This window comes from Podarcis vaucheri (genome assembly GCF_965113315.1).
Source record: "Podarcis vaucheri genome assembly, chromosome: 16".
Classification (NCBI taxonomy): Eukaryota; Metazoa; Chordata; class Lepidosauria; order Squamata; family Lacertidae; genus Podarcis; species Podarcis vaucheri.
Window position 1 is genome coordinate 7,685,523 of NC_138754.1, and position 23,148 is coordinate 7,708,670.

General features: G+C 44.9%; 4 protein-coding genes and 1 long non-coding RNA gene across 6 annotated transcripts in view; 1 reads left to right on the top strand and 4 right to left on the bottom strand.

The window, feature by feature from the left end:
* The window catches only part of LOC309520895 (protein S100-A12-like), a 3,768-nt gene extending 1,387 nt beyond the window's left edge, over window positions 1-2,381 (bottom strand). Inside the window, exons 1-2 of one of the 2 annotated variants that reach the window (XM_082202861.1) lie at window positions 2,146-2,381; window positions 243-406 (exon numbers count right to left, since the gene is read on the bottom strand). In XM_082202861.1, coding sequence (XP_082058987.1) covers window positions 243-383 — 141 coding nt within the window. In that variant the 5' untranslated portion in view covers window positions 384-406; window positions 2,146-2,381. The other variant, XM_082202860.1, reaches the window with a different exon arrangement.
* A 6,121-nt stretch (window positions 2,382-8,502) lies between these two features.
* Window positions 8,503-10,762, bottom strand: LOC309520649 (protein S100-A12-like). The gene is made up of 3 exons (XM_082202652.1): window positions 10,709-10,762; window positions 9,262-9,425; window positions 8,503-8,810 (listed from the first exon to the last, which is right to left on the bottom strand). Exons 1-3 carry the CDS (start codon window positions 10,746-10,748, stop codon window positions 8,673-8,675), a joined length of 342 nt encoding a protein of 113 aa, XP_082058778.1. The 5' UTR covers window positions 10,749-10,762; the 3' UTR covers window positions 8,503-8,672.
* Window positions 10,763-13,354: 2,592 nt separating this feature from the next.
* On the top strand, window positions 13,355-19,703 carry LOC309520698. Its single transcript, XR_014214303.1, has 2 exons — window positions 13,355-13,455; window positions 19,484-19,703. It is a non-coding gene; the product is annotated as an uncharacterized lncRNA (long non-coding RNA).
* On the bottom strand, window positions 13,364-16,585 carry LOC309520642 (protein S100-A12-like). Its single transcript, XM_082202640.1, has 3 exons — window positions 16,489-16,585; window positions 14,196-14,359; window positions 13,364-13,673 (listed from the first exon to the last, which is right to left on the bottom strand). The coding sequence occupies exons 1-3, from the start codon at window positions 16,568-16,570 to the stop codon at window positions 13,536-13,538; spliced, it is 384 nt and encodes a 127-aa protein (XP_082058766.1). The 5' UTR covers window positions 16,571-16,585; the 3' UTR covers window positions 13,364-13,535.
* Window positions 19,393-22,561, bottom strand: LOC309520670 (protein S100-A12-like). The gene is made up of 3 exons (XM_082202676.1): window positions 22,413-22,561; window positions 20,253-20,416; window positions 19,393-19,703 (listed from the first exon to the last, which is right to left on the bottom strand). The coding sequence occupies exons 2-3, from the start codon at window positions 20,391-20,393 to the stop codon at window positions 19,566-19,568; spliced, it is 279 nt and encodes a 92-aa protein (XP_082058802.1). The 5' UTR covers window positions 20,394-20,416; window positions 22,413-22,561; the 3' UTR covers window positions 19,393-19,565.
* Between the last annotated feature and the right edge of the window lie 587 nt (window positions 22,562-23,148).

Consider the following 23,148-nt stretch of genomic DNA (forward strand, 5'->3'; position numbering starts at 1 on the left):
TTTAAAAGCTGTATGGAGAACTGAATTTCAGACTGGGAAAGGAGGACATGAGGGGAACTGAAATGGACATATCCACTCATCCCTAAGTAAACTTTGCTTTCATCTGAACATGCTTCAAAACACTGTCTTGGGGAGACGCTAGTCTCTCACCATCTTAACATCCCCTGCACCTTAATGCCAATGTGCCAGCTTGGGCTTTAAGTGCCCGGCAGTTGCCCATGCCCTTCTGCTCTCCACCTCACCTCAACGCAGTCAGGAAACTGCTCAAGGATCATCTTCTTGAACTCCTGCTTGTCGAGGGTGTCAGATTGCCCAGCATACTTGTGGAAGATGTCAATCATCTGATCAGCCATGACTTGCATCTGAGTCTTGGACTTGGACATTTTGAAGGTTTTCGGTTGGCAACCTAGATAGACATATGAACATAAGAAGAACCCTATCAGATTCCACCAGGAAGTCCACAGTCAGGCCATGAAGATGAGAGACCTCCTTCACTCTTAAAAACGCAAGAGGAGCCCTGCTGGGTCAGGAATAGAGTCCTACATAATTTGAATCTTATTACTTAACTTGTTCATTTAAGTTACTTAAAAGCTGCTTAATTCTCTAATGCAGACGTGCAATTTATATTTTGGGCTTGTCTTAAAATAATGAAATTTTGGGGTGTTGTAGTAAATGAAATGGAAATAAAAACACACGTGTTGAGTTGTCTCTCTCAACATCTGGAAAACACCCCTGGTGGACGTACCCTTATTTCTGAATTCACACCAAAGCTAAGTCCAGCCATTTTGTTGCCTGACACACAAACACACACACACCCTCTCAAATTGAAAGTGTCAAGTTTCCAATATCAGCTAATCAGGTGTAGGGAATTCTTCTCCCTCCAGATGTTTTGGAGTCCAAAAGCAAGCATGGCTGATGAGCAGGGATAATGGGATTTCTAGTTCAGCAACCTTTGGAGGGCAACAGGTTGCCCACACCTGAGCTAAGGTATTTGGGGTCATGAGGCAAAGCATCTCAGATTCCCCTCTTCCCCATTTGCTGCCACCAAAATTAGCTTCTACTATTCTCCTACACTTTGGAAAGAATCTGCTCAAGACAAGAGAATACAGAGAATGCTAGCTTAGTAAGGAAACATAATCAGGAGAACATAACCTCTTCACACCAGCTGCTAGGTGTCCATCTGAATCCTTTTAGGACAGCCTTTCTGCCCTCCAGATGTTTTGGAATCCAGCTCCCTCCCATCAGCTCTGGCCAAGGATCATGATGTCAGGGCAGATGGGAGTTGTAGTCCAAAACAGTTAGATGGCGCCAGGTTAGAGAAAGGCTGCCATTGAGCAAACAGAGTCAATTTGGTGAACCTCCAAATTCCAGTGGTCAATGGTCCATGCTCAAGGTTGATGAGTGTCAGAGTTCAGCAACATCTGGAGAGAACCAAAACGACTGCCTCTGCTCTAAGACAGCCTAACCCAACCAGGTGTCCTCCCATTGTTTGGACTTCAGCTCCCATCATCCCTGGCCATTGGCCACAGTGTTAGGTCTGATGGGAGTTGCAGTGCCAAACAGCTGGCGAGAAATAGTTTGGGGAAACCTGCCTTAGAGCCAGGGTAGCTAGTATGGTGCCCTCCAGATGGGCTCACCTCCCATCAGTGCCAGCCAGCATAGCCATTGGTCAAGAATGATGGAAGATAGAGCCCATCAATGTCACCACGTCCGTCTAGGAGAAATACTCCTCTCTAACATGCTCTCTGCATGGAGGACTATCTAGAGATGGGAAGGCCTGGGAGTTGGTGTCCAACAGCAGCTGGTATCCACAGAGAGAGAGAGAGACAGACAGACAGACAGACAGACAGACAGACAGACACGTGTTTTGCATACCTGCCTGCCCAAGCTACTATTCTCAAAAAGATTTAGCACCCAACGTCCAATGCAAAAGCTAAAACCTGAAAACAGCACGAGAAGGCCTCCCGTTCTTCTCCAGCTTACCTCGGTCGGTGATCAACGAGAGAGCTAGAATGAGCCAAGGTGTGGTGGTGAGCTCTGTGACAGCCCCTCTTCTTATACTCCTTGTCCAGATCCCTGCTCCCACCCACCCTAATTGCAAAACCTTTGATCCTTCTCAGGCCATCTCCCTCTTGCACCACTCACCTCTTGCTTAAGATATCTGTGTTCTTCCTTCAGCTGCACACCGCTGTAGGGTTTTTCCCCCCTGCTACGGCCGGTCAGGCTCTGTCATTTTCCAGCACCTTGTTTGCACAGCCTGTGAGGCAATCCTTTTGAAAGCTTTGTAAAACTCCGACAAAGCCGGCTGGTTTTTTCCGCACAAAAAGGAGCCAGTAGACAACTCTTCCTTTCTGGAAAAAGAAATAACAATATCTGATAATGAAGTGGAGGAGGGTGGAATCTTGTGAAGGTCCTTTGTAGGTTCTTAAGATTCTTATAAAAATATCAAAGGGGAACAAGAAATGAGTCAGATCAATGGAACAAGCTCTGGGTGAAGCCTCCTTTCAATTGGGTTTCAGTGAGGAACCAGAAATGGGTTTTGAAATTAATATATCAGTGGAGTTTGGCCCCCTAGAAGGTTCGTAGTGATTCACCCAGGATCCTCACCAAACTGTTAGAGAAGATGCCACTCTTGTTACTTATTTCCATGCATGGTGGGATTGCCTAAAGGTTATCCATTTTCACCGAAATGAATAAAACAACAAGGCGACAGATTGAACCACAGTTGGTTTTATTGCGTTTTTCTACAGAAGGCAACATGGACTTACGCAGTAAGGAGCATGCTGGACATCTCCTACAAGCTGCAAGAAGCATTATAGGACTTAATGTATTTTTAATCTTTGTTGGAAGCCACCCAAAGTGGCTGGGGAAACCCAGCCAGATGGGCGGGGTACAAATAATAATTATTATTATTACCCACACTTAGTTTTCCTCCACTCTTCCCAGACATGGTCCACACTTAACAGCTCCATCTCCAAGCACCCTTTATTTTTTGCTACCAGGGCTTTCCCCACAAAAACACACTCTTTAAAGCTCAATCGGAGCAAACGGAAAACCCAAATTGAAGTTTGCTCCGATGGAATGCTAAAGAGCAGGTTTTCGGCAGAAGCTGAGGGGCAAAAACAAAACGCTCTGATGTGGAGCTTCTAAGCGCAGATCTGGGCAAAAGGGAAGTGTGGATAAGCCCATAGTTAGGCATTGAAAATATTTCTCAGGCACTACACTGTCAAACTGGTACCAAGTGGTATGGGACTGCGCAATGTGCTTTTAGGAAAATTAACAAACAAGCTGAGGGTTATACAGAGCAGGGTTGAATAAAAATACTGAACAAAATAAAATATTGGGGTGGGCCCCAGGTAAACCCCGCCCCACATAATCATAGAATCATAGAATCATAGAGTTGGAAGAGACCACAAGGGCCATCGAGTCCAACCCCCTGCCAAGCAGGAAACAATTGCATGATGTGGTGCATGCACACCATTTGAATGGTAACGCCCTTCAACCTAGGAGTTGGCTCCAATGCAGGGCTGTCTTTACCCGGGGGTGCAAGGGGTGCAGCGCCCTCGGGCGCTGAATTCTGGTGGGTGCCAAATGTATACCTACTGTATACCTCTTGATCGGCGGCAGTGAAAGCAATGGAGCAAAAGTTCCCACCCACCCCCATCACTCCGTTACTATGTAGCGTCAAATATTTCCCAATGAGTCAGGAAACAAAAGTAAGTAGTTTCTTCCACTGTGTCGTCGTTACACCCCCTGAAAAAAGGTCAACAACTGTGGCTTCCCCCTCCCAAAAAAAGCTCAATAATAGTCAATTTTGGGGCACTCGGCGGATCTTTGCACCACGGTGGCACACATGCTAAAAGACGGCCCTGCTCCTACGGTACAGGGTCAGATTGAGAAAGATATGTTTACTGTGGTGTGGTCTGAGTTTATAGCATTTACTAATACTGAAGAGCAAAATCAGCGTAGCTCAGCTGGTTAGAGCGTAGTGATGGTAACACCAAGGTTGCAGGTTAAATCCCCATATGGGACAGCTGCATTGTATTCCTGCATTGCAGGAGATTGGGCTAGAATGGGTTCCCAGATGTTGTTGGACTGCAACTCCCATCATGCCTAGCCAGCATGACCAGTGGTCAGGGATGATGGGAGTTGTAGTCCAACAACATCTGGGGACCCACAGGTTGAGAACTGCTGGGCTAGATGATTCTCAGGGTCCCTTCCAACTCTGCAATTCTATGAACCCCTGTTACCGCTAGACAATAAGTTCTATTTGATGTAGGCACACCTTTCCTTTTCATGTGATATATTTCTAAAACAGTAAAATACATTTGAATTTTTATGTATAAATTTTGTAATTTGTTTTTAACTCATCAATCCTGGGAGAATGAATAACATGCTTACCTGCCTGGTGGATATGTGATACACTGCAGTGGTAGGGTGTGTGTGTGTGATATATATATTTTTCCTACTCTTTATGGTGCTTTTCTTCAGTTTTTTATCAGCTGCCCATCTTACGTTGTGTCAGTCCGTTTCTTTCAAGTGTATAACATACTTTCGGCAGCCGCAATATTTTTTCTTTCTATGCTTCCTAGAATGTAATGAAGATAAATTAATTAAAACGGCTTGCTGCTGAGAGCATAGGTGGCCCTGGGGCTTCTTGGAAGCTACACCAACCGTTGTGCAACCTTTCATGCTGAGTAAAAATTTTTGCAGCTGTGATGAAATGAGTTCAGTGGGTTATGTGCAACCAACTTACACTCTGTGGAAACCTACTGGAGTGAATAGACCTGAGTCATTCATGTCTATTCATGCCAATAGGCTTTCTCTGAGGCAAGAACAACTATTGGCTGCAACAAGGGATGGGCTTATCTACCAATTCCAGTTCCTCATTGCTCCAGTCTTGCGTTCTGTATACCATATTTCCACATCAGTGGGTGATTTATTTGTTTGCTGAAGCCCCCATGAAAACCCATCTCCATTTCTCCTAATACACCCATTGCTGAGTGCAGTTTGACCTAACGCACATATTATGGCCGAGCATCTTTCCCAATAGGAATTGTAGGGCTGGAAGGGATGTCAAGGGTCACAGAGGTCAACACCATGCAATGCAGGAATCACAACTGAAGTATCCCTGACGGGTGACCATCCAACCTCTGCTTGCTCCATCTTCCATGAGATAGGCCTTGAAATATTTGAAGATGGCTATCACATCCCCTCTCAGTCTTCTCTTCTCCAGGCTAAAACATACCAAACTCCCTCAACCGTTCCTCATAAAACTTGGTTTCCAGGCTCTTTGTAATCTTTGTCACCCTCCTCTGCACACAGCTTAGCTCATCAACGATGCATTTTGGGGTGTTGTTTTCACTTGATTCATGCACCAGCACGACTCAGGGTTGGGTAGACATTCCTGCCTGCAAGTCCTGGCCAGACATGGCCTGCCATTTACCAGCACCACATCTACATGCCCTGTGAGGCACAGGAGCAGTGCCAGATTTACGTATAAGCTAAACAAGCTATAGCTTAAGGCCCCACTCTCTTGGGGGCCCCAAAAAATTAAAGGGGGGGAGTGGGTGTACATTTCCAAAATATAGCATAAAAAACAAATAAAATAAAAACAGCATACAGCAACCGTGTTTTGTGTTGTGTAGGCTCCTATTGTCAGGTGTGCGTGCAGGAGCCAGGCCCTGGGACCAGTAGGACTTAGCAGGACAGGGACCTTCCTAAGTTTGTTCTGAAGAGGCAAGGTGGGGCCGCACAGGTGAGGCCAATTGGTAACTCACAGCACCTGGTGGCAAGAGCCAGGAAGGATATAAGGTCAGCATTCCCTGCCCTGCTGCGTTTGTCTCCTTGACCCTTGGCTTCTTGACTCCTGGCTTCTTGACCCTCAGACCATTGGCTTCTTGACTCCCGACTCTCTGACCCTCGGACTCTTGGCTTCCTGACTCCTGGCTTCTGGACTCCCATTCTTGCTCCCACCTTGCCATCTTGCCCCCGGTCCTGACATCCCCAGCCCAGGACTTTGATCACCCGTGAACCAGACCGTGACACCTATAATGTAAGTGATGAGCCCCGCCTGCTAGCCTGCTCCCTCAAATATCACTGGTTTGCTCATTTCTATATATAGGGTGCCTACATTCTGCATGGACAACATGTGCAAATGGCTTTAGATATCTATTGGGTCCATAAGTTACCATATAGCATACAGTGGTGCCTCGCAAGACGAAAAGAATCCGTTCTGTGATTCTCTTCGACTAGCGGTTTTTTCGTCTTGCGAAGCAAGCCCATTGACGGATTAGCGGATTAGCGGATTAGCGCTATTAGCAGCTTTTAGTGGCTTTTAGCGGCTTATCTGCTGATCGGATCAGCTGATAAGCGGCTTAGCGGCTTAGAAAAAGGGGGGGGAACCAGCAGGAACTCGCAAGACATTGTCGTCTTGCGAAGCAAGCCCATAGGAAATTCGTTTTGCGAAGCACCTCCAAAACGGAAAACTCTTTCGTCTAGCGAGTTTTCCGTCTTGCGAGGCATTCGTCTTGCGGGGCACCACTTTATATTCAACACAAAAAACAGTGACAATTTGTTGTTGGCAAAGGACAGCTGGACATATAAAGGGCCCCATTACCTTCAGCAGCCTAGGGCTTCATCAAACCTAAATCCAGCCCTGGGAAGAAGGAACCAACTCCTAGGGGGTGAGGCCCCTTTGCCTCCCCAATAAAATATGTGAAGGGGCCAGCATGCACCCCAAGTCGATGGGCATTTCCATTCAAATGGTCTGCATGCGCTGTGACATGTGATCGATTCTGCAGGGTGGGGCTTACCTGGGCCCAACATTTTTTAATTTCAAGTTGGCACTGTGAGGCACTCCTTATAGGTCTGCTTTCTGTGAGGTCTAGAACTACTGCTTTTTTCCTAAAAAAAAAGTTTAGGGGTACTCTCATTTTCCTACCCATATTGAAATACTGCCCCTCAATGAGGCCAAACTTGGATTCACAAAATGGTTAGAGGTATGCGTACCCCCAGGGAAAAAAGCACTGTCTAGAACTGTGGCAAATACCCCCAATTCTACACCCATTTCGGCTGGTTCCTTACCCCTAGGCACCATTACATTTATTAAAATGGGAATAAAATAATAATTTATGATCTACAAGTTCTCCTTCTTCCTGTGTGTGTGGCATTGATTTTAACCATATTGTTATGTCTAACTCGGTTATTATGAGCAAAGGAAATGTATTTACTGTGTGCCTGAAGAATCAATGTGTTTTCTGTGCGCTGATAGGAAGGGGGACTCAAGATATTGAAGGTCACATGCAGAGAGCTTCACAGCAGACTGGGAGCTTGAAACCTGGTCTGCCAGGTCCCAGTCTGCTCTCAGCAGGAGTCTACTTGTGTTCTTACTATCAACCAGCCCTGGGGTTTCTCCTGCCTGTCAACTGCCTCTTCTCTAGGTGTCAGTGTTGCCCTTGGGGATGTCAGTAAGGAGAACGAGGATGGAGACAAAACTAGAATTTGTTGGTTCTGCCAGTTCTTGGATCTGGTTCCAGCTGCTCAGAAATGGAGGGAGGGAGCAGTAACCAACAAAGGAGGAATGGCAGACGAAATTAAATAATAATAATAATAATAATAATAATAATAATAATAATAATAATAATAATTTATTATTTATACTTCGCCCAGTGAGACAGTGAGTGCCCCAAATCACACCCACAAAGATTCATAGATGAGTGGAGATTTGAACCATGGACTCTCAGGCAGTGGCATAACATGGGTTGCCAGCACACAGGGCCATGCAGAGTGGGAGGGAGGGAGGGAGGGAGGGAGGGAGATGGAATACGCATACGCATTCAGATGCCTAACAGTGTCCACATCAACCAAGAGATTGCAGCCGTAGAGATAAGAAGAGTCGTTCCATTGTCTGGAAAGGTCCCTTCTTGGTTTGCATCGTTTTCAGTGGAGCCCAGGAATGGAAGCGCAAAGCTGTATTGAGGCAGCACTGGGTGTTGAAATTTCATGCCCCCTAACAATTTTGCTCCTGGGGCGACTGGCCCTGTGCTCCCCACCCCCAAATACTGCACCACTGCTCTTGGTTCCAACACTCCAACAATCACACCAAGCGTTGCTTCTAGGTATAGTAGGGTTGCCATATTGCAGAAAAAGTTTGTGGGGGGGGTTTTGGGGAGGGGGATTTGTTAAGCTTTTAGTTTTGCAAGATCTCAAAACCGAAAGGAAGTTTTTGAGCTATTTTAAATTAAATTCGCCCAAATTGACATGGGTTGCCATACACTCTGACATTTCAGTGGTTTCCTCCTGGACACTGTTTCTGACGTCTGAATTCCGGCTATGCCTGGGAAATTCAAATACTCGGCCTAGATGGGAATGAACTTCTAAGATGGAAGGAGGTGTGTGAAGAAGCTAATCTTCCATAGTCTCCCAGGAAAGAGATTGAATATAGAAAAGCCAGTAAGACAGCAGTTTGTCAGACTGAAATTGAAATAAGACACCAAATGATTTCCAAGTTAAATGTTTATTTCTTATTCTGTTGCCAAAGCATTACATTCCAAGATAGTGAATGGGGATAGGGGTTTGTGAATATTTGGGAGGTTAGTATCAAACACTCCTCTGACGTCTCCTGGAGGATTAGCTGGGCCATTTTTCAAGTGGCCAAGGGGATGCCCTTCTTACTTGCGCAGTTTCTCATGAGTTTCAGCAACGAATTTTGCAACCAGGCGTCCCACTTCAGCAAAACTCAGTTTGCCGTCCTTGTTTATGTCTGCCTCCTGGAAGAGCTGGTCTCTCTTTTGTTGCTTCAAGGGAGACTGCAGTGTTGGGGGTGGGAAAATGGAGGAGAGAAGACTTCAGATGTGATTGTTGCATTTCCCCAGCCAAGTAATATGCACAAAGTGTGCATATATATATATATGCAATAATAACAAACAAAAATGCAGCATATTAGAGAAAGGTGCTTTGCAAAAATGTGCATATTGGGGGAAATTGCTTACAAAAATGTATTTAATAGGAAAGGATTACAATAAATATTTTTCAAAAAATGCAGCGCAAATGGGGAGAACGGAATTTAAGACTGAAGAGACTGAAAATATCTGCCCATCCCTGGATATGCTGAGCATCCTTCAAAGCAGAGACCTGGTGAGATCTCAACCCCTCCCCCTCTTAACGTGGCCAAAGGAACCCTGAACATTGGTGCCAATGGGTGACCCAGGGCCTTGAGTGGCCAGAATTTGCCCCTGCCTCCTCTTATCTCCCGCTCACCTCATCAGTGTCAGGAAACTGCTCGTCCAGCATCTTCTTAAATGCCTGCTTGTCAAGGCTGTCAGAATTCCCAGAGTACCTGTGGTAGAGTTCTATGTATTGTTCAATAAGTTGTTGCAACTGAGTCTTGGGTTTGGACATTTCGAAGGGCTTCTGGTGACAACCTGGGAATTAATAGGAACACATGAGCGACTCTGCCTGGGTATTTCAGTTGGCTAGAGCGTGCTGCTGATAACACCAAGGTTGCAGGTTTGATCCCCATCTTGGGACCAGATGATCCCCAGGGTCCCTTCCAACTCTGATTCTTCAGGATCAAGAATAAGGTGTCCATGTGACCTACCTAACACAGGACAGCTCTCCATTTGAATTCTATTTTTTATTTAGCTCGTTTAAGTGTTCAGATGGCTTACACGTACAACTACGTACGTATTGATCAATTGCATTATCTACTTACCCAAGTTTCTACTGCAGACATGCAACATGTATTGCAAACCACCTTAAAAGAATGTATTTTTGCCATGATACAATAAGGGAAATGGAAATAACCAGTGCTTTTTTTTCTTTAAAAAAATTGTTTAGGGGTATTCTCATTTCCCTACTCATATTTAAATACTGTTCCTCAATGAGGCCAAAACAAGATTCAAAAATGTTTACGGGTATGTGTACCCCTGTGTACCCCCAGGAAAAAAGCACTGGAAATAACCCCAGGATGGGCACTCCCAACAGACCTTTGTGTTATTTTTGTTTTTTAATTGGTTAAAGATCTGGCCATAAATTGCAATACACAGGCGGGGTTTTGAGCTGGAACTCAGCAAAAGTCAAGGGGGCACCATTGTCATTATAAGAGAACAAGTGAAGTATTCATGGTGAGTTCCGGCACTTTTTTCCCTTGAAAAATAGAAAGGGTGGTACATGCTTTCTGCCTAACTATCTGTCAAAACTCGAAAAACTCAAAAATAGAAAGATAAGTATCTCAAGTGGATATGCAAAATCTGGAGACCTAGTAAACATGGTTAAATTGACTAATACAGCCAGGGGCAGAGAGAGTGGACAGCCTTGGAACTGTTTTCTTCAGAAATGGAGAGTTTTCATAATGCATTAGTGCAACAGAGTGCAAGGAAATGGTTGTTGTTAAATGTAAATCTATAGATGCTGCCGGTGATACTCTTAAATATCTTGGTCTGGACACCTCCAAGTTATTCTGTTAGCACAAGAATCTCCACTTGCATAACAGAACTTTTCCTTTCTTGTTTCCCTCAGCTCTCCATTTCCGCCCCCCCCCCAAAAAAAAAAATCTGCTCCAGAGGGTTGAGGAAACTCTCAGAAGGTCTGTATGGAAGGAGACAGCAGCCCTCGAGATAGTTAGGGAGTGAGACATCCAGGGCTTTAAACACCAATGTGAGCACCTTGAATTGAGCAGGAGCAGCTGCAACGATGGAGAATTTACAATCCTCCAAAGGTTGCTGGACTTTGTCATCCTTGTCCATTGACCATGCTGGCTGGGGCTGGTGGGATTTGGAATCCTGAGCATCTGGAAAAACTACAAGTTTTTCATCCCTGCCCTAGCTGATAATCTCAAGAAGATTTATCACCTTATGTCCAATGTATAACCCAACAACAACACAAGAAAGCTTCTCATAGTCTTCAGCTTACCTTGGTGGTGGTGAACAAGAGAGTTCGAATGCGCCAAAGTTGAATGAAGAGCCCTAAATCACTCCCACCTCTTATACCCCATCTAGATTTCTGCTCCCACCCCCCCCCCCACTTATGAAATCTTTGCTCCTTCTCAACTGTCACTCCCCAGTTGCACCCATTAACCCTGACCACCCTGTCTTCAAGATATCTGATTAAGATCTTCCTCTGGGGGCTGGGGTTCCCTCCCTGCAACTTGTGTCGAATCACCGTCCATCATTTAGTAGCATCAAGTTCACACCAACTGTGCAACATTGCTTTCTTCGAATGCATGGATCATATTGTGGTTGAACTGTTTTGTGGATCTAGGTGGGGCCTGGAGTTTCTCAAATCAGCATGCATTCTTGTGCAATATGCGTGCTGGGTGCATTTTCTGCTGCAATGGTTCAAATAATTTCCATGGGTCCTATGAAGCCAACTTATACCCAGAACAGCCCCTGCTAAAACACAGTGACCTAGAGTTAGCCACGTCTATTACAATGGGTTTACTCTGAGCAGGATTCCCATTAGCTACAAGTAGCGATTGATGGATCTATCAATTTAAGTTCCTCATTCCTTCTTCACACACCTCTTCAGGCACACACTATAAGTGACCCGATTTTGACGGGACGGTCACAAGAAAATGTTAAGACACCATGGCTTTGAGACCTTGTCCTGAATGTCTCGAATCCCAAAGTGGTTAGAAAAAGAGATGCCGGAACTCACCACAGACACCTGCCTTGTTCTCTTATATTGGCAATGGCAAGCACCAGATGGGTGCCAGAACTGAGAGCCAGTGTGGTGTAGTGGTTAAGAGTGGTAGACTCGTAATCTGGTGAACCGGGTTCGCGTCTCCGCTCCTCCACATGCAGCTGCTGGGTGACCTTGGGCTAGTCATACCTCTTTGAAGTCTCTCAGCCCCACTCACCTCACAGACTGTTTGTTGTGGGGGAGGAAGGGAAAGGAGAATCTTAGCCACTTTGAGACTCCTTAGGGTAGTGATAAAGGGACACGGGTGGCACTGTGGGTTAAACCACAGAGCCTAGGACTTGCCGATCAGAAGGTCGGTGGTTCGAATCCCTGCGACGGGGTGAGCTCCCGTTGCTCGGTCCCAGCTCCTGCCAACCTAGCAGTTTGAAAGCATGTCAAAGTGCAAGCAAATAGGTACCGCTCCGGCGGGAAGGTAAACGGCGTTTCCGTGCGCTGCTCTGGTTCGCCAGAAGTGGCTTAGTCATGCTGGCCACATGACCCGGAAGCTGTACGCCGGCTCCCTCGGCCAGTAGAGTGAGATGAGCGCCACAACCCCAGAGTCGGTCACGACTGGACCTAATGTTCAGGGGTCCCTTTACCTTTTAGGGTAGTGGTAGTTATTAAGATTTGGCCAGGGTGGCCCAAGGCTCTTGCTGATTCCCTCTTTGCAGCTGTCAGCTCAGGAGGCAGTGGAGATTTGAACCCGTGTGAGTTGAGCTGACAGAGCCAGTGTGGAGTAGTGATTAGAGGGTTAGACTAGGCTCTGGAAGACCAGGGTTCATGTCCCCACTCGGCCATGGACTTCACTGGGTGAGCTGGGGCCAGTCTCTCACTCCCAGCCTAACCTACCTCACAGGGTTGTTGTGAGAGACAGTGAGTGCCCCAAGGTCACACCACAAAGATTCATAGATGAGTGGAGATTTGAACCCTGGACTCTCAGGCAGTGGCATAACGTGGGTTGCCAGCACACAGGGCCGTGTAGAGTGGGAGAGAGGCAGATGCATACTGCTGCCTAACAGCGTCCGCATTAACCAAGAGATTGCAGCCATAGAGATAAGGAAAGAAGAGTCGTTCTATTTGTGTGGAAAGCTCTCTTCCTGGTTTCCATGGAGAAGCCGTTTTCAATGGAGCCCAGGAATGGAAGCTCACAACTGTGCTGAGGCAACACTGGGTGTTGAAATTTTATGCCCCCTAACAATTTTGCTCCTGGGGCGACTGGCCCTGTGCTCCCCACCCCCAAATACTGCACCACTGCTCTTGGTTCCAACACTCCAACAATCACACCAAGCGTTGCTTCTAGGTATAGTAGGGTTGCCATATTCCAGAAAAAGTTTGTTGGGGGTTTGGGGGGGGGGGTTGTTAAGCTTTATTTAGTTTTGCAAGATCTCAAAAATAAAAGGAAGTTTCTGAGCTATTTTAAATTAAATTCGCCCAAATCGACATGGGTTGCCATACACTCTGACATTTCAGTGGTTTCCTCCCGAACACTGTTTCTGACATCCGAATCCCAGCTATGTCTGGGAAATTCAAATACTTGACCTAGATGGGAATGAACTTCTAAGATGGAAGGAGGTGTGTGAAGAAGCTAATCTTCCCTAGTCACCCAGGAAAGAGATTGAATATAGAAAAGCCAGTAAGACTGCAGTTTGTCAGACTGAGATTGAAATAAGACACCAAATGATTTCCAAGTAAAATGTTTATTTCTTATTCTGTTGCCAAAGCATTACATTCCAAGATAGTGAATGGGGATAGGGGTTTGTGAATATTTGGGAGGTTAGTATCAAACACTCCCCTGACATCTCTTGAAGGATTTGCTGGAACTATTTTTTCCAGTGGCCAAGGGGACACCCTTCTTACTTGCGGAGTTTCTCATGAGTTTCAGCGAGGAATATTGCAAGCAGGCGTCCCACTTCCGCAAAACTCAGCTTGCCGTCCTTGTTTATGTCTGCCTCCTGGAAGAGCTGGTCTCTCTTTTGTTGCTTCAAGGGAGACTGCAGTGTTGGGGGTGGGAAAATGGAGGAGAGAAGACTTCAGATGTGTTTTGTTGCATTTCCCCAGCCACAAGTAATACGTATAAAAATTCATATGCTACAGTAAAGTGTGCTCTACACACACACATACACACACACCATACATCTACACAATAATAACATACAAAAATGCAGCGTATTAGGGAAAGGTGCTTTGCAAAAATGTGTATATTGGGCAAAAATGCATACAAAAATATCTTTAATAGGAAAGAATTACAGTAAACATTTTTTTTAAAAAATGCAGCGCAAATGGGGAGAATGGGATTTAAGACTGAAAAGTGACTGAAACAGACATATCTGCCCATCCCTAGATATGCTTTGTTTTCAGAGTAGCTGAGCAACCTTCAAAGCAGAGACCTGGTGAGATTTCAGCCCCTCCCCCTCTTAACGTGGCCAAAGGAGCCCTGAACATTGGTGCCAATGGGTGTCCCAGGCCCTTGAGTGGCCAGAATTTGCCCCTGCCTATTCTTATCTCCCCCTCACCTCATCAATGTCAGGAAACTGCTCGTCCAGCACCTTCCTAAATGCCTGCTTGTCAAGGCTGTCAGAATTCCCAGAGTACCTGTGGTAGAGGTCTATGTATTGTTCAGCAAGTTGTTGCAACTCAGTCTTGGGCTTGGACATTTCGAAGGGCTTCTGGTGGCAACCTGGGAATTCATAGGAACACATGAGCGGCTCTGCCTGGGTAGTTCAGTTGGTTAGAGTGTAGTGCTGATAACAGCAAGGCTGCTGGTTTTATACCCATATGGGCAGCTGCATATTCCTGCGTTGCAGGGAGTTGGGACCAGATTATCCTCAGGGTCCCGTCCAACTTTGCAATTCTATGATTCTTCAGGATCAAGAATAAGGTGTCAATCTGACCTACCTAACACAGGACAGCTCTCTATCCGAATTCTGTTTTTCATTTAGCTCATTTACGTGTTGTTCATATGGCTTACATGTACAACGACTTCCATATTGATTAGTTACATTACTTAAATGCTGAAGGTTGTGAGTGACTACATGGAACTGGCTGAGATGACTGGCAGAATCCGAGAACGGGGAGAAGAGTCAGTGAAAGAAGACTGGAAGAAATTTAAGGACTATTTAAAGAAATATTGTAAAATGAATGAATGTTAGAAAGATGTTGGATAGAAACTAAGTGGTTTCCAGCTGTAATGCTTTAGGAGATATGAAAAAAAGGATTATAAATGGGTAAAAGTTTAATGGTAAGGATTTGCTGAACTAACAAATTGAACTGGAATACAAAGAAGGGAAGTATGAGGAGGTCGGAGGAAATAAGGGTATGGAAGTTATGTCATTGAAAATTAATGTGTGTTTTTAATTGTTTATTATTTTGTATGTTTATTATTTATTTTTTTCTTATATCCAAAAATCTTTAATAAATATCTTATTTAAAAAAATGCTGAAGTTTGTAACGCAAACAGGCAACATGTATTGGGGACTATCTTAAAAGAATATAATTTTGCCATGATGCAATAAGAGAAATAACCCCAGGATGTGCACTCCCAACAGACCTTTTTGTTATTTTCATTTTTTAGTTGGTTAAATATCCAGCCTTAAACTGCAATACACATAGGGGGGTTTGAGCCGGAACTCAGCAAAAGTCAGATGGCCACCATTACCATTATAAGAGAACAAGTGAGGTATTCATGGTGAGTTCCGGCAATTCTTTTCCTAGAAAAATAGCATGGGTGATACATGCTTTCTGCCTAACCACCGTATCTTTCACTCTATAAGATGCACCAGACCATAAGACGCACCTAGTTTTTGGAGGAGGAAAACAAGAAAAAAAATATTCTGAATCTCAGAAGCCAGAACAAGAAGAAGGATCTCTGTGCAGTGAAAGCCCTATTGCTGTTCTGGCTTCTGGGATAGCTGCGCAGCCTGCATTCACTCCATAAGACGCACACACATTTCCCCTTACTTTTTAGGATGGGAACATTTAGTCTTACGCAGCAAAAAATACAGTATCTGTCAAAACTCGAAAAACTCAAAAATATAAAGATATATATCTCAAGTGGATATGCAAAATCTGAAGACCTAGTAAACATGGTGAAATTGACTAATACAGCCAGGGGTAGAGAGAGTGGCCAGCCTTGGAACTGTTTTCTTCAGAAATGGAGAGTTTTCATAGCGTGTTGGTGCAACAGAGTGCAAGGAAATGGTAGCTGTTAAATGTAAATCTATAGATGCTGCCAGGAATACTCGTAAATATCTTGGTCTGGACACCTCCAAGTTATTCTGTTAGCACTTGCATAACAGAACTTCACCTAGGCTCTCTTTCCACCCCCTTGCTCCTACCCCCCAAAAAAATCTGCTCCAGAGGGTTGGGGAAACTCTTAGAACAGATTTGGTGGGGTGACAGGGAGGGGAGAGGGAAGGCCAAGCTCCAGGGAGCAATGGATCTACAAAGAGGGCCCCCTTGGCCAATCATGTCACCTGAGAGGGTCCGTAGGAAAGGAGGCAGCCCTTGAGATAAATAGGGAGTGAGACATTCAGGGCTTTAAACACGAATGTGAGCACCTTGAATTGGGCTGGAGCAGCTGCAAAGATGGGGAACTTACAATCCTCCAAAGGTTGCCAGACTTTGTCATCCTTGTCCATTGACAACGCTGACTGGGGCTGGTGGGAGTTGGAATCCTGAACATCTGGATCCTTGCCTACAGGTTTTTCGTCCCTGCCCTAGCTGATAATCTCAAGAAGATTTAGCACCCTATGTCCAATGTATTACCCAACAAGAACCCAAGAAAGCTTCCCATAGTCTTCAGCTTACCTTGGTGGTGGTGAACAAGAGAGTTCGAATGCGCCAAAGTCGGATGAAGAGCCCTACATCGCTCCCACCTCTTATACCCCATCTAGAATCCTGCTACCACCCCCTTCCACTTGCGAAATGTTTGCTCCTTCTCAAATGACACTCCCCGGTTGCACACATTAACCACAAGCACCCTGTGCTCAAGGTATCTGAGGAAGATCTTTCAGCAAGACACCTTTGGGAGCTGGGGTTCCTTCCTTGCAGCTTGTGGCCAATTACTGTCCGTCATCTAGGAGCCCCAAGTTTGCACCCTCTGGTCAACATTGCTTTCTTAGAATTCATAAAACATATTGCAGTTCAACTGCTTTGTGGATATAGGGGGGCCCAAAGTTTCTGAAAACAACATGCATTCTTGTGCATGCTTTATCCTCATATGGGACAGCTTCTTATTTCTGCAATTCCAGGAGTTGGGACCAGATTATCCTCAGGGTCCCTTCCAACTCAGCAATTCTATGATTTTCAGGATCAACAATAGTGTCCATGTGTCCTACCTAACACAGGGCAGCTCTCTATTTGAATTCTTTTTTTTTAGTTCATTTAAGTGTTGCTCATATGGCTTACTTATAGTGACTTACATATTAATTATAGTATTTTTCGGTGTATAACATGCACCCGTGTAAAAGACGCCCCTTATTTTTTGAGAATCAAAATTAAGAATATGCACTATGCACTATCAGTGCATAAGATGACCCCATATTTTAAACTTCAATTTTTTAAAGAAAAAAAATAATGTCTTATACACGAAAAAATACGGTTATTTCATTACTTAGATCCTGAAGTTTCTAATAGTCAATGGACAAGGTTGACAAAGTACAGCAACCTTTGGAGGATTGTAAGCAGCTCCAGCACAATTCAAGGTGCTCACATTGGTGTTTGAAGCCCTAAATGTCTCACTCCCTAATTATCTCAAGAGCTGCCTCCTTCCCTACGGACCCTCTCAAGTGATTGGCCAAGGGGGCCCTCTTTGCAGCTCCATCGCTCTCTGGAGATTGGTTGGTGACAGCGGCCTGGGGGAGGGCCTTCCTTCTCCCCTCCGTCACCTCCACCAAATCTGTTCTGGGAGTTCCCCCAACCCTCTGGAGCAGATGTAGGGTGGGGGGCCTAGGGAGATACGAAAGGTAAGGTTCTGTTATGTAAGTTGAGATTCTTGTGCTAACAGAATAACTTGGAGGTGTCCAGACCAAGATATTTAAGAGTATTCCTGGCAGCACCTATGGATTTACATTTCACAACAACCATTTCCTTGCACTCTGTTGCACCAACGCATTATGAAAACTCTCCATTTCCGAAGAAAACAGTTCCAAGGCTGTCCACTCTCTCTGCCCCTGGCTGTATTAGTCAATTTCACCATGTTTACTAGGTCTCCAAAACTGCATATCTACTTGAGATGTTTATCTTTCTATTTTTGAGCTTTTCGAGTTTTGACAGATGGTTAGGCAGAAAACATGCATTACCCTTTTCTAGGAAAAGAAGTGCCAGAACACACCATGAATGCCTCACTTGTTCTCTTATAATGACAATGGCGCCCACCTGACTTTTGCTGAGTTTCGGCTCAAAAAAACCGCCCGTGTATCACAATTTAAGCCTAGATCTTTAACTAACTAAAAAATGAAAATAACAGAGAGGTTTGTCAGGAGTGCACATCCTGACGTCATTTCCATTTCTCTTACTGCATCATGGCAAAATTACATTCTTTTAAGATAGTCCCCAATACATGTTGCATTTTTGCAGTACAAACATGGGTAAGTAGCTAATGCAAATAATCAATATGTAAGTAGTTATATATGTGAATCATGGGTAGACAAACTAAGGCCCGGGGGCCAGATGCGGCCCAATCGCCTTCTAAATCCTGCCCACGGACGTTCCGGGAATCAGCATGTTTTTCCATGAGTAGAATATGTCATTTTATTTAAAAGGCATCTCTGGGTTATTTGTGGCGCCTGCCTGGTGTTTTTACATGAGTAGAATGTGTGCTTTTATTTAAAATGCATCTGTAGGTTATTTGTGGGGCATAGGAATTCGTTAATTTCCCCACAAAAAATATAGTCCATCCTCCCACAAGGTCTGAGGGACAGTGGACCGGCCCCCTGCTGAAAAAGTTTTCTGACCCCTGATGTAAGTCATATGACTTACTTTGATATCACTTTGACGTTCTTTCGAACTGCTTGGTTGGCAGGAGCAGGGACCGAGCAGCGGGAGCTCACCCCGTCGGGGGGATTTGAACCGCCGACCTTCTGATCGGCAAGTCCTAGGCCCCACAGTGCCACCCATGTCCCTCAAGTCATATGAACAACACTTAAATGAGCTAAATAAAAAATAGAGTTCAAATGGGGAGCTGTCCTGTGCTAAATAGGACACATGGGACACCTTAATCTTGATCCAGAAGAATCACGGAATTGTAGAGTTGAACTGAGAGAGACAGTGTGGTGTAGTGATTAGAGGGTTAGACTAGGCTCTCGAAGACCAGGGTTCAAGTCCCCACTCAGCCATGAACTTCACTGGGTGAGCTGGGGCCAGTCTCTCACTCCCAGCCTAACTTAATGCGTAAGGGTTGTTGTGGAGATAAAATGAGGAGGAGAATTATGTACAGAACATTGAGCTCCTTGGAGGAAAGAGGGGAGATAAATTCAAGAAATAAATCAAACAAAGCCTCGTCTCCTAGCCACCACACCAGAGGAGGTTTCTATTGACGGATCTCTGAACAAGGAGCGCAGGACTAGATGCCCACATGTATCATGAATCAACCTGCAAGGTAGGTGTGTGAAGAAGCAAATCTTCCATAGTCTCCCAGGCAAGAGATTGAATATAGAAAAGGCAGTAACATGGCAGTTTGTCAGAATGAGGTTGAAATAAAACACCCAATGATTTCCAAGCAAAATGTTTATTTCTTATTCTGTTGTCAAAGCATTGCATTCCAAGCTAGTGAATCGGATAGGGGTTTGTGTATGTTTGGAAGGTTGGCATCCAACACGCCCCTGAGAACCGTCTCTTGGAGGATGAGCTGGGCCATTTTCCCAGTGGCCAAGGGGGCGCCCTTCTTACTTGTGGAGTTTGTCATGAGTTTCAGCGATAAATTTTGCGATCAGGTGGCCCACTTCAACAAAACTCAGTTTGCCGTCTTTGCTTATGTCCGCCTCCTTGAAGAGCTGGTCTCTCTTTTGTTTCTTCAAGGGAGACTGCAGTGTTGGGGGTAGGAAAATGGAGGAGAGAAGACTTCAGATGTGATTACTGCATTTCCCCAGACAAGTAATATGTATAAAAATTCATATGCTACAGTAAAGTGTGCACAAATATCTTTCTTTCTTTCCTATCTATCTATCTATCTATCTATCTATCTATCTATCTATCATCTATGCAATAATAACATACAAAAATGCAGCACATTAGGGAAAGGTGCTTTGCAAAAATGTTTATGTTGGGCAAAAATGCATACCAAAATATGTTTAAATGAAAAATTACAAGAAACATTTTTCCCCCCTCATGGAGCGCATATGGGGAGAACAGAATTTAAGATTTAAAAGAGACTGAAACAGACATATCTGTCCATCCCTAGATAGGCTTTGTTTTCAGAGTAGCTGAGCATCCTTCAAAGCAGAGACCTGGTGAGATTTCAGCCCCTCCCCCTCTTAACGTGGCCAAAGGAACCCTGAACACTGGTGCCAATGGGTGACCCAGGCCCTTGAGTGGCCAGAATTTGCCCCTGCTTCCTCTTATCTCCCCCTCACCTCATCAGTGTCAGGAAACTGCTCGTCCACCATCTTCTTAAATGCCTCCTTGTCAAGGCTGTCAGAATTCCCAGAGTACCTGTGGTAGAGGTCTATGTATTGTTCAGCAAGTTGTTGCAACTGAGTCTTGGGTTTGGACATTCTGAAGGGCTTCTGGTGGCAACCTGGGAATTCATAGGAACACATGAGTGGCTCTGCCTGGATTATTTGTTGGATAGCTCAGTTGGTTAGAGCGTAGTGCTGATAACAGCAAGGCTGCTGGTTTTATACCCATATGGGCAGCTGCATATTCCTGCGTTGCAGGGAGTTGGGACCAGATTATCCTCAGGGTCCCTTCCAACTCTTCGATTTTATAATTCTTCAGGATTAAGAATAGAGTGTCCTACTTAGCACAGGGCACCTCTCCATTTGAATTCTACTTTTTATTTAGCTCGTTTAAGTGTTGTTCAGATGGCTTACATGTAGAACTACTTACATATGGATTGATTGCATTATCTACTTACCCAAGTTTCTACTGCAAACATGCAACATGTATTGGGGACTATCTTAAAAGAATGTAATTTTGCCAACATGCAAATGGAAATAACCCCCAGGATGTGCACTCCTGACAAACCTGTCTGTTATTTTTGTTTTTTAGTTAGTTAAAGATCCGGCCTTAAATTGCAATACACAGGGGGTGTTTTGAGCAGGAACTCACCAAAAGTCAGGTGGGCATCATTACCATTATAAGAAAATAAGTGAGGCTTTCGTGGTGAGTACCGGCACTTCTTTTCCTTGAAAAATAGCAAGGGTGGTACATGCTTTCTGCCTAACTATCTGTCAAAACTCGAAAAGGTAAAGATAGATATCTCAAGTAGATATGCAATTCTGGAGACCTAGTAAACATGGTGAAATTGACTAATACCGCCAGGGGCAGAGAGAGTGGACAGCCTTTGGAACTATTTTCTTCAGAAATGGAGAGTTTTCATAATGTGTTGGTGCAACAGAGTGCAAGGAAATGGTTGCTGTTAAATGTAAATCTATAGATGCTGCCAGGGATACTCTTAAATATCTTGGACTGGACACAGCCATGTTGTTCTGCTAGCAGAAGGATGTCCACTTGCACAATGGAACTTCACCTCTCTCTCTCATCTCCTGGTGTTGTCCCCCAAATCTGCTCCAGAGGGTTGGGGAAACACTCAGAACAGATTTGGTGGGGGTGACAGGGAGGGGAGAGGAAAGCTCCACGCGTGTGCCAATACGGCGCTGCAGGTTACGAATGCTGCGGGTTGCAGACATGCCTCCGTAACGGATTACGTCCGCAACCCGAGGTTCCACTGTACTCACAAGTACTGAGATTGTCATTATTCTCCACCCTTTCCCGTAAGGTCCCAAGACAGGTTTCAACCTTAAAGCACCATATTAAAACCCATTTAAAGCAACTTACAAGTGTCAAAAGCCAGCATAAAGTGGTGCCTCTATACTGGAAGCTGTATAATGAAGGTGCTGGATGTGCCAATGGATTCAAGTTAAAGAAAGGAGATTCCGACTAAACAGGAATAACTTCCTGACAGTAAGAGCTGTTTGACAGTGGAATGGACTCCTTCAGGAAGTAGAAGGAGTGACCTTCCTTGGAGGTTTCTAAGCAGAGGTTGGATGGTCATCTACAATGGATGCTTTAGCTGTGATTCCTGCATTGCAAGGAATTAGACGAGATGAACCTTTGGGTCACTTCCAACTCTAATATTCTACGATGAACCTCTTTGTGGAAGGAGATTCACAACTAAGGGGCTGCCACAGAGAAGGTCTTCTCCAGGCCACCATCACCAACCAAACTCCAGAGAGTGATGGACCTACAAAGACCATATCACTTGAGAGGTTCTGCAGGGAACTAGGGAGACATTTAGGGTTTTAAATGCCAATGTGAGCACCTTGAATTGTGTTAGAGCTACTGCAACAATGGGGAACATACAATCTTCCAAAGGTTGCCAGACTTTGTCATCCTTGTCCATTGACAACGCTGACTGGGGCTGGTGGGAGTTTGAGTCCAGAACATCTGGATTCTTGCCTACAGGTTTTTCATCCCTGCCCTAGCTGATAATCTCAAAAAGATTTAGCACCCTATGTCCAATGTATAACCCAACAAGAACCCAAGAAAGCTTCCCATAGTCTTCAGCTTACCTTCGTTGGTGATAAACAAGAGAGTTCGAATGCGCCAAAGTTGGATGAAGAGCCCTAAATTGCTCCCACTTCTTATACCCTATCCAGAGTCCTGCTCCCACCCCCCACTTATGAAATCTTTGCTCCTTCTCAAATAACACTCCCATGTTGAACCGATTAACCCTGAGCACCTGGTTCTCAAGGTATCTGATGGAGATCTTCCTTCAGCAAGGCACCTCTGGGGGCTGGGGTTCCCTCCCTACAGCTTGTGGCCAATCACCATTCATCATTTAGGAACAACAGGTTTACACCCATGGCGCGGCATCGCTTTTCATCGCTTTCTTAGAACTCATTAATCACATTGTGGTTAAACCGTTTTGTAGATATAGGTGGGGCCCGAAGTTTCTGAAAACGGCATGCATTCTGGCGCAATATGGAATGCTGGGTGCATTCTTTTCTGCAATGGTTGGAATGATTTCCATGGGTCATATGCAGCCAACTTATACCCAGAGGAGACCCTGCTAAGACACATAGACTGACATGAACCATGTGTATTACAATGGGTTTACTCTGAGTAGGACTACCATTGGCTACAAGTAGCAATCAATGGATCTATGCAGAACACAGCATCCTTCTCCTGCCTTCCTCTTCATCCTTCATCCCTTTTATCCATCCTCTGGTTGCCTTCCCTGTCCCAGCCTCCTTTCTCTCTCTCTCTCCCTCTCCCTCTCCCTCCCCTTCCCTTCTTTTCTCCCTC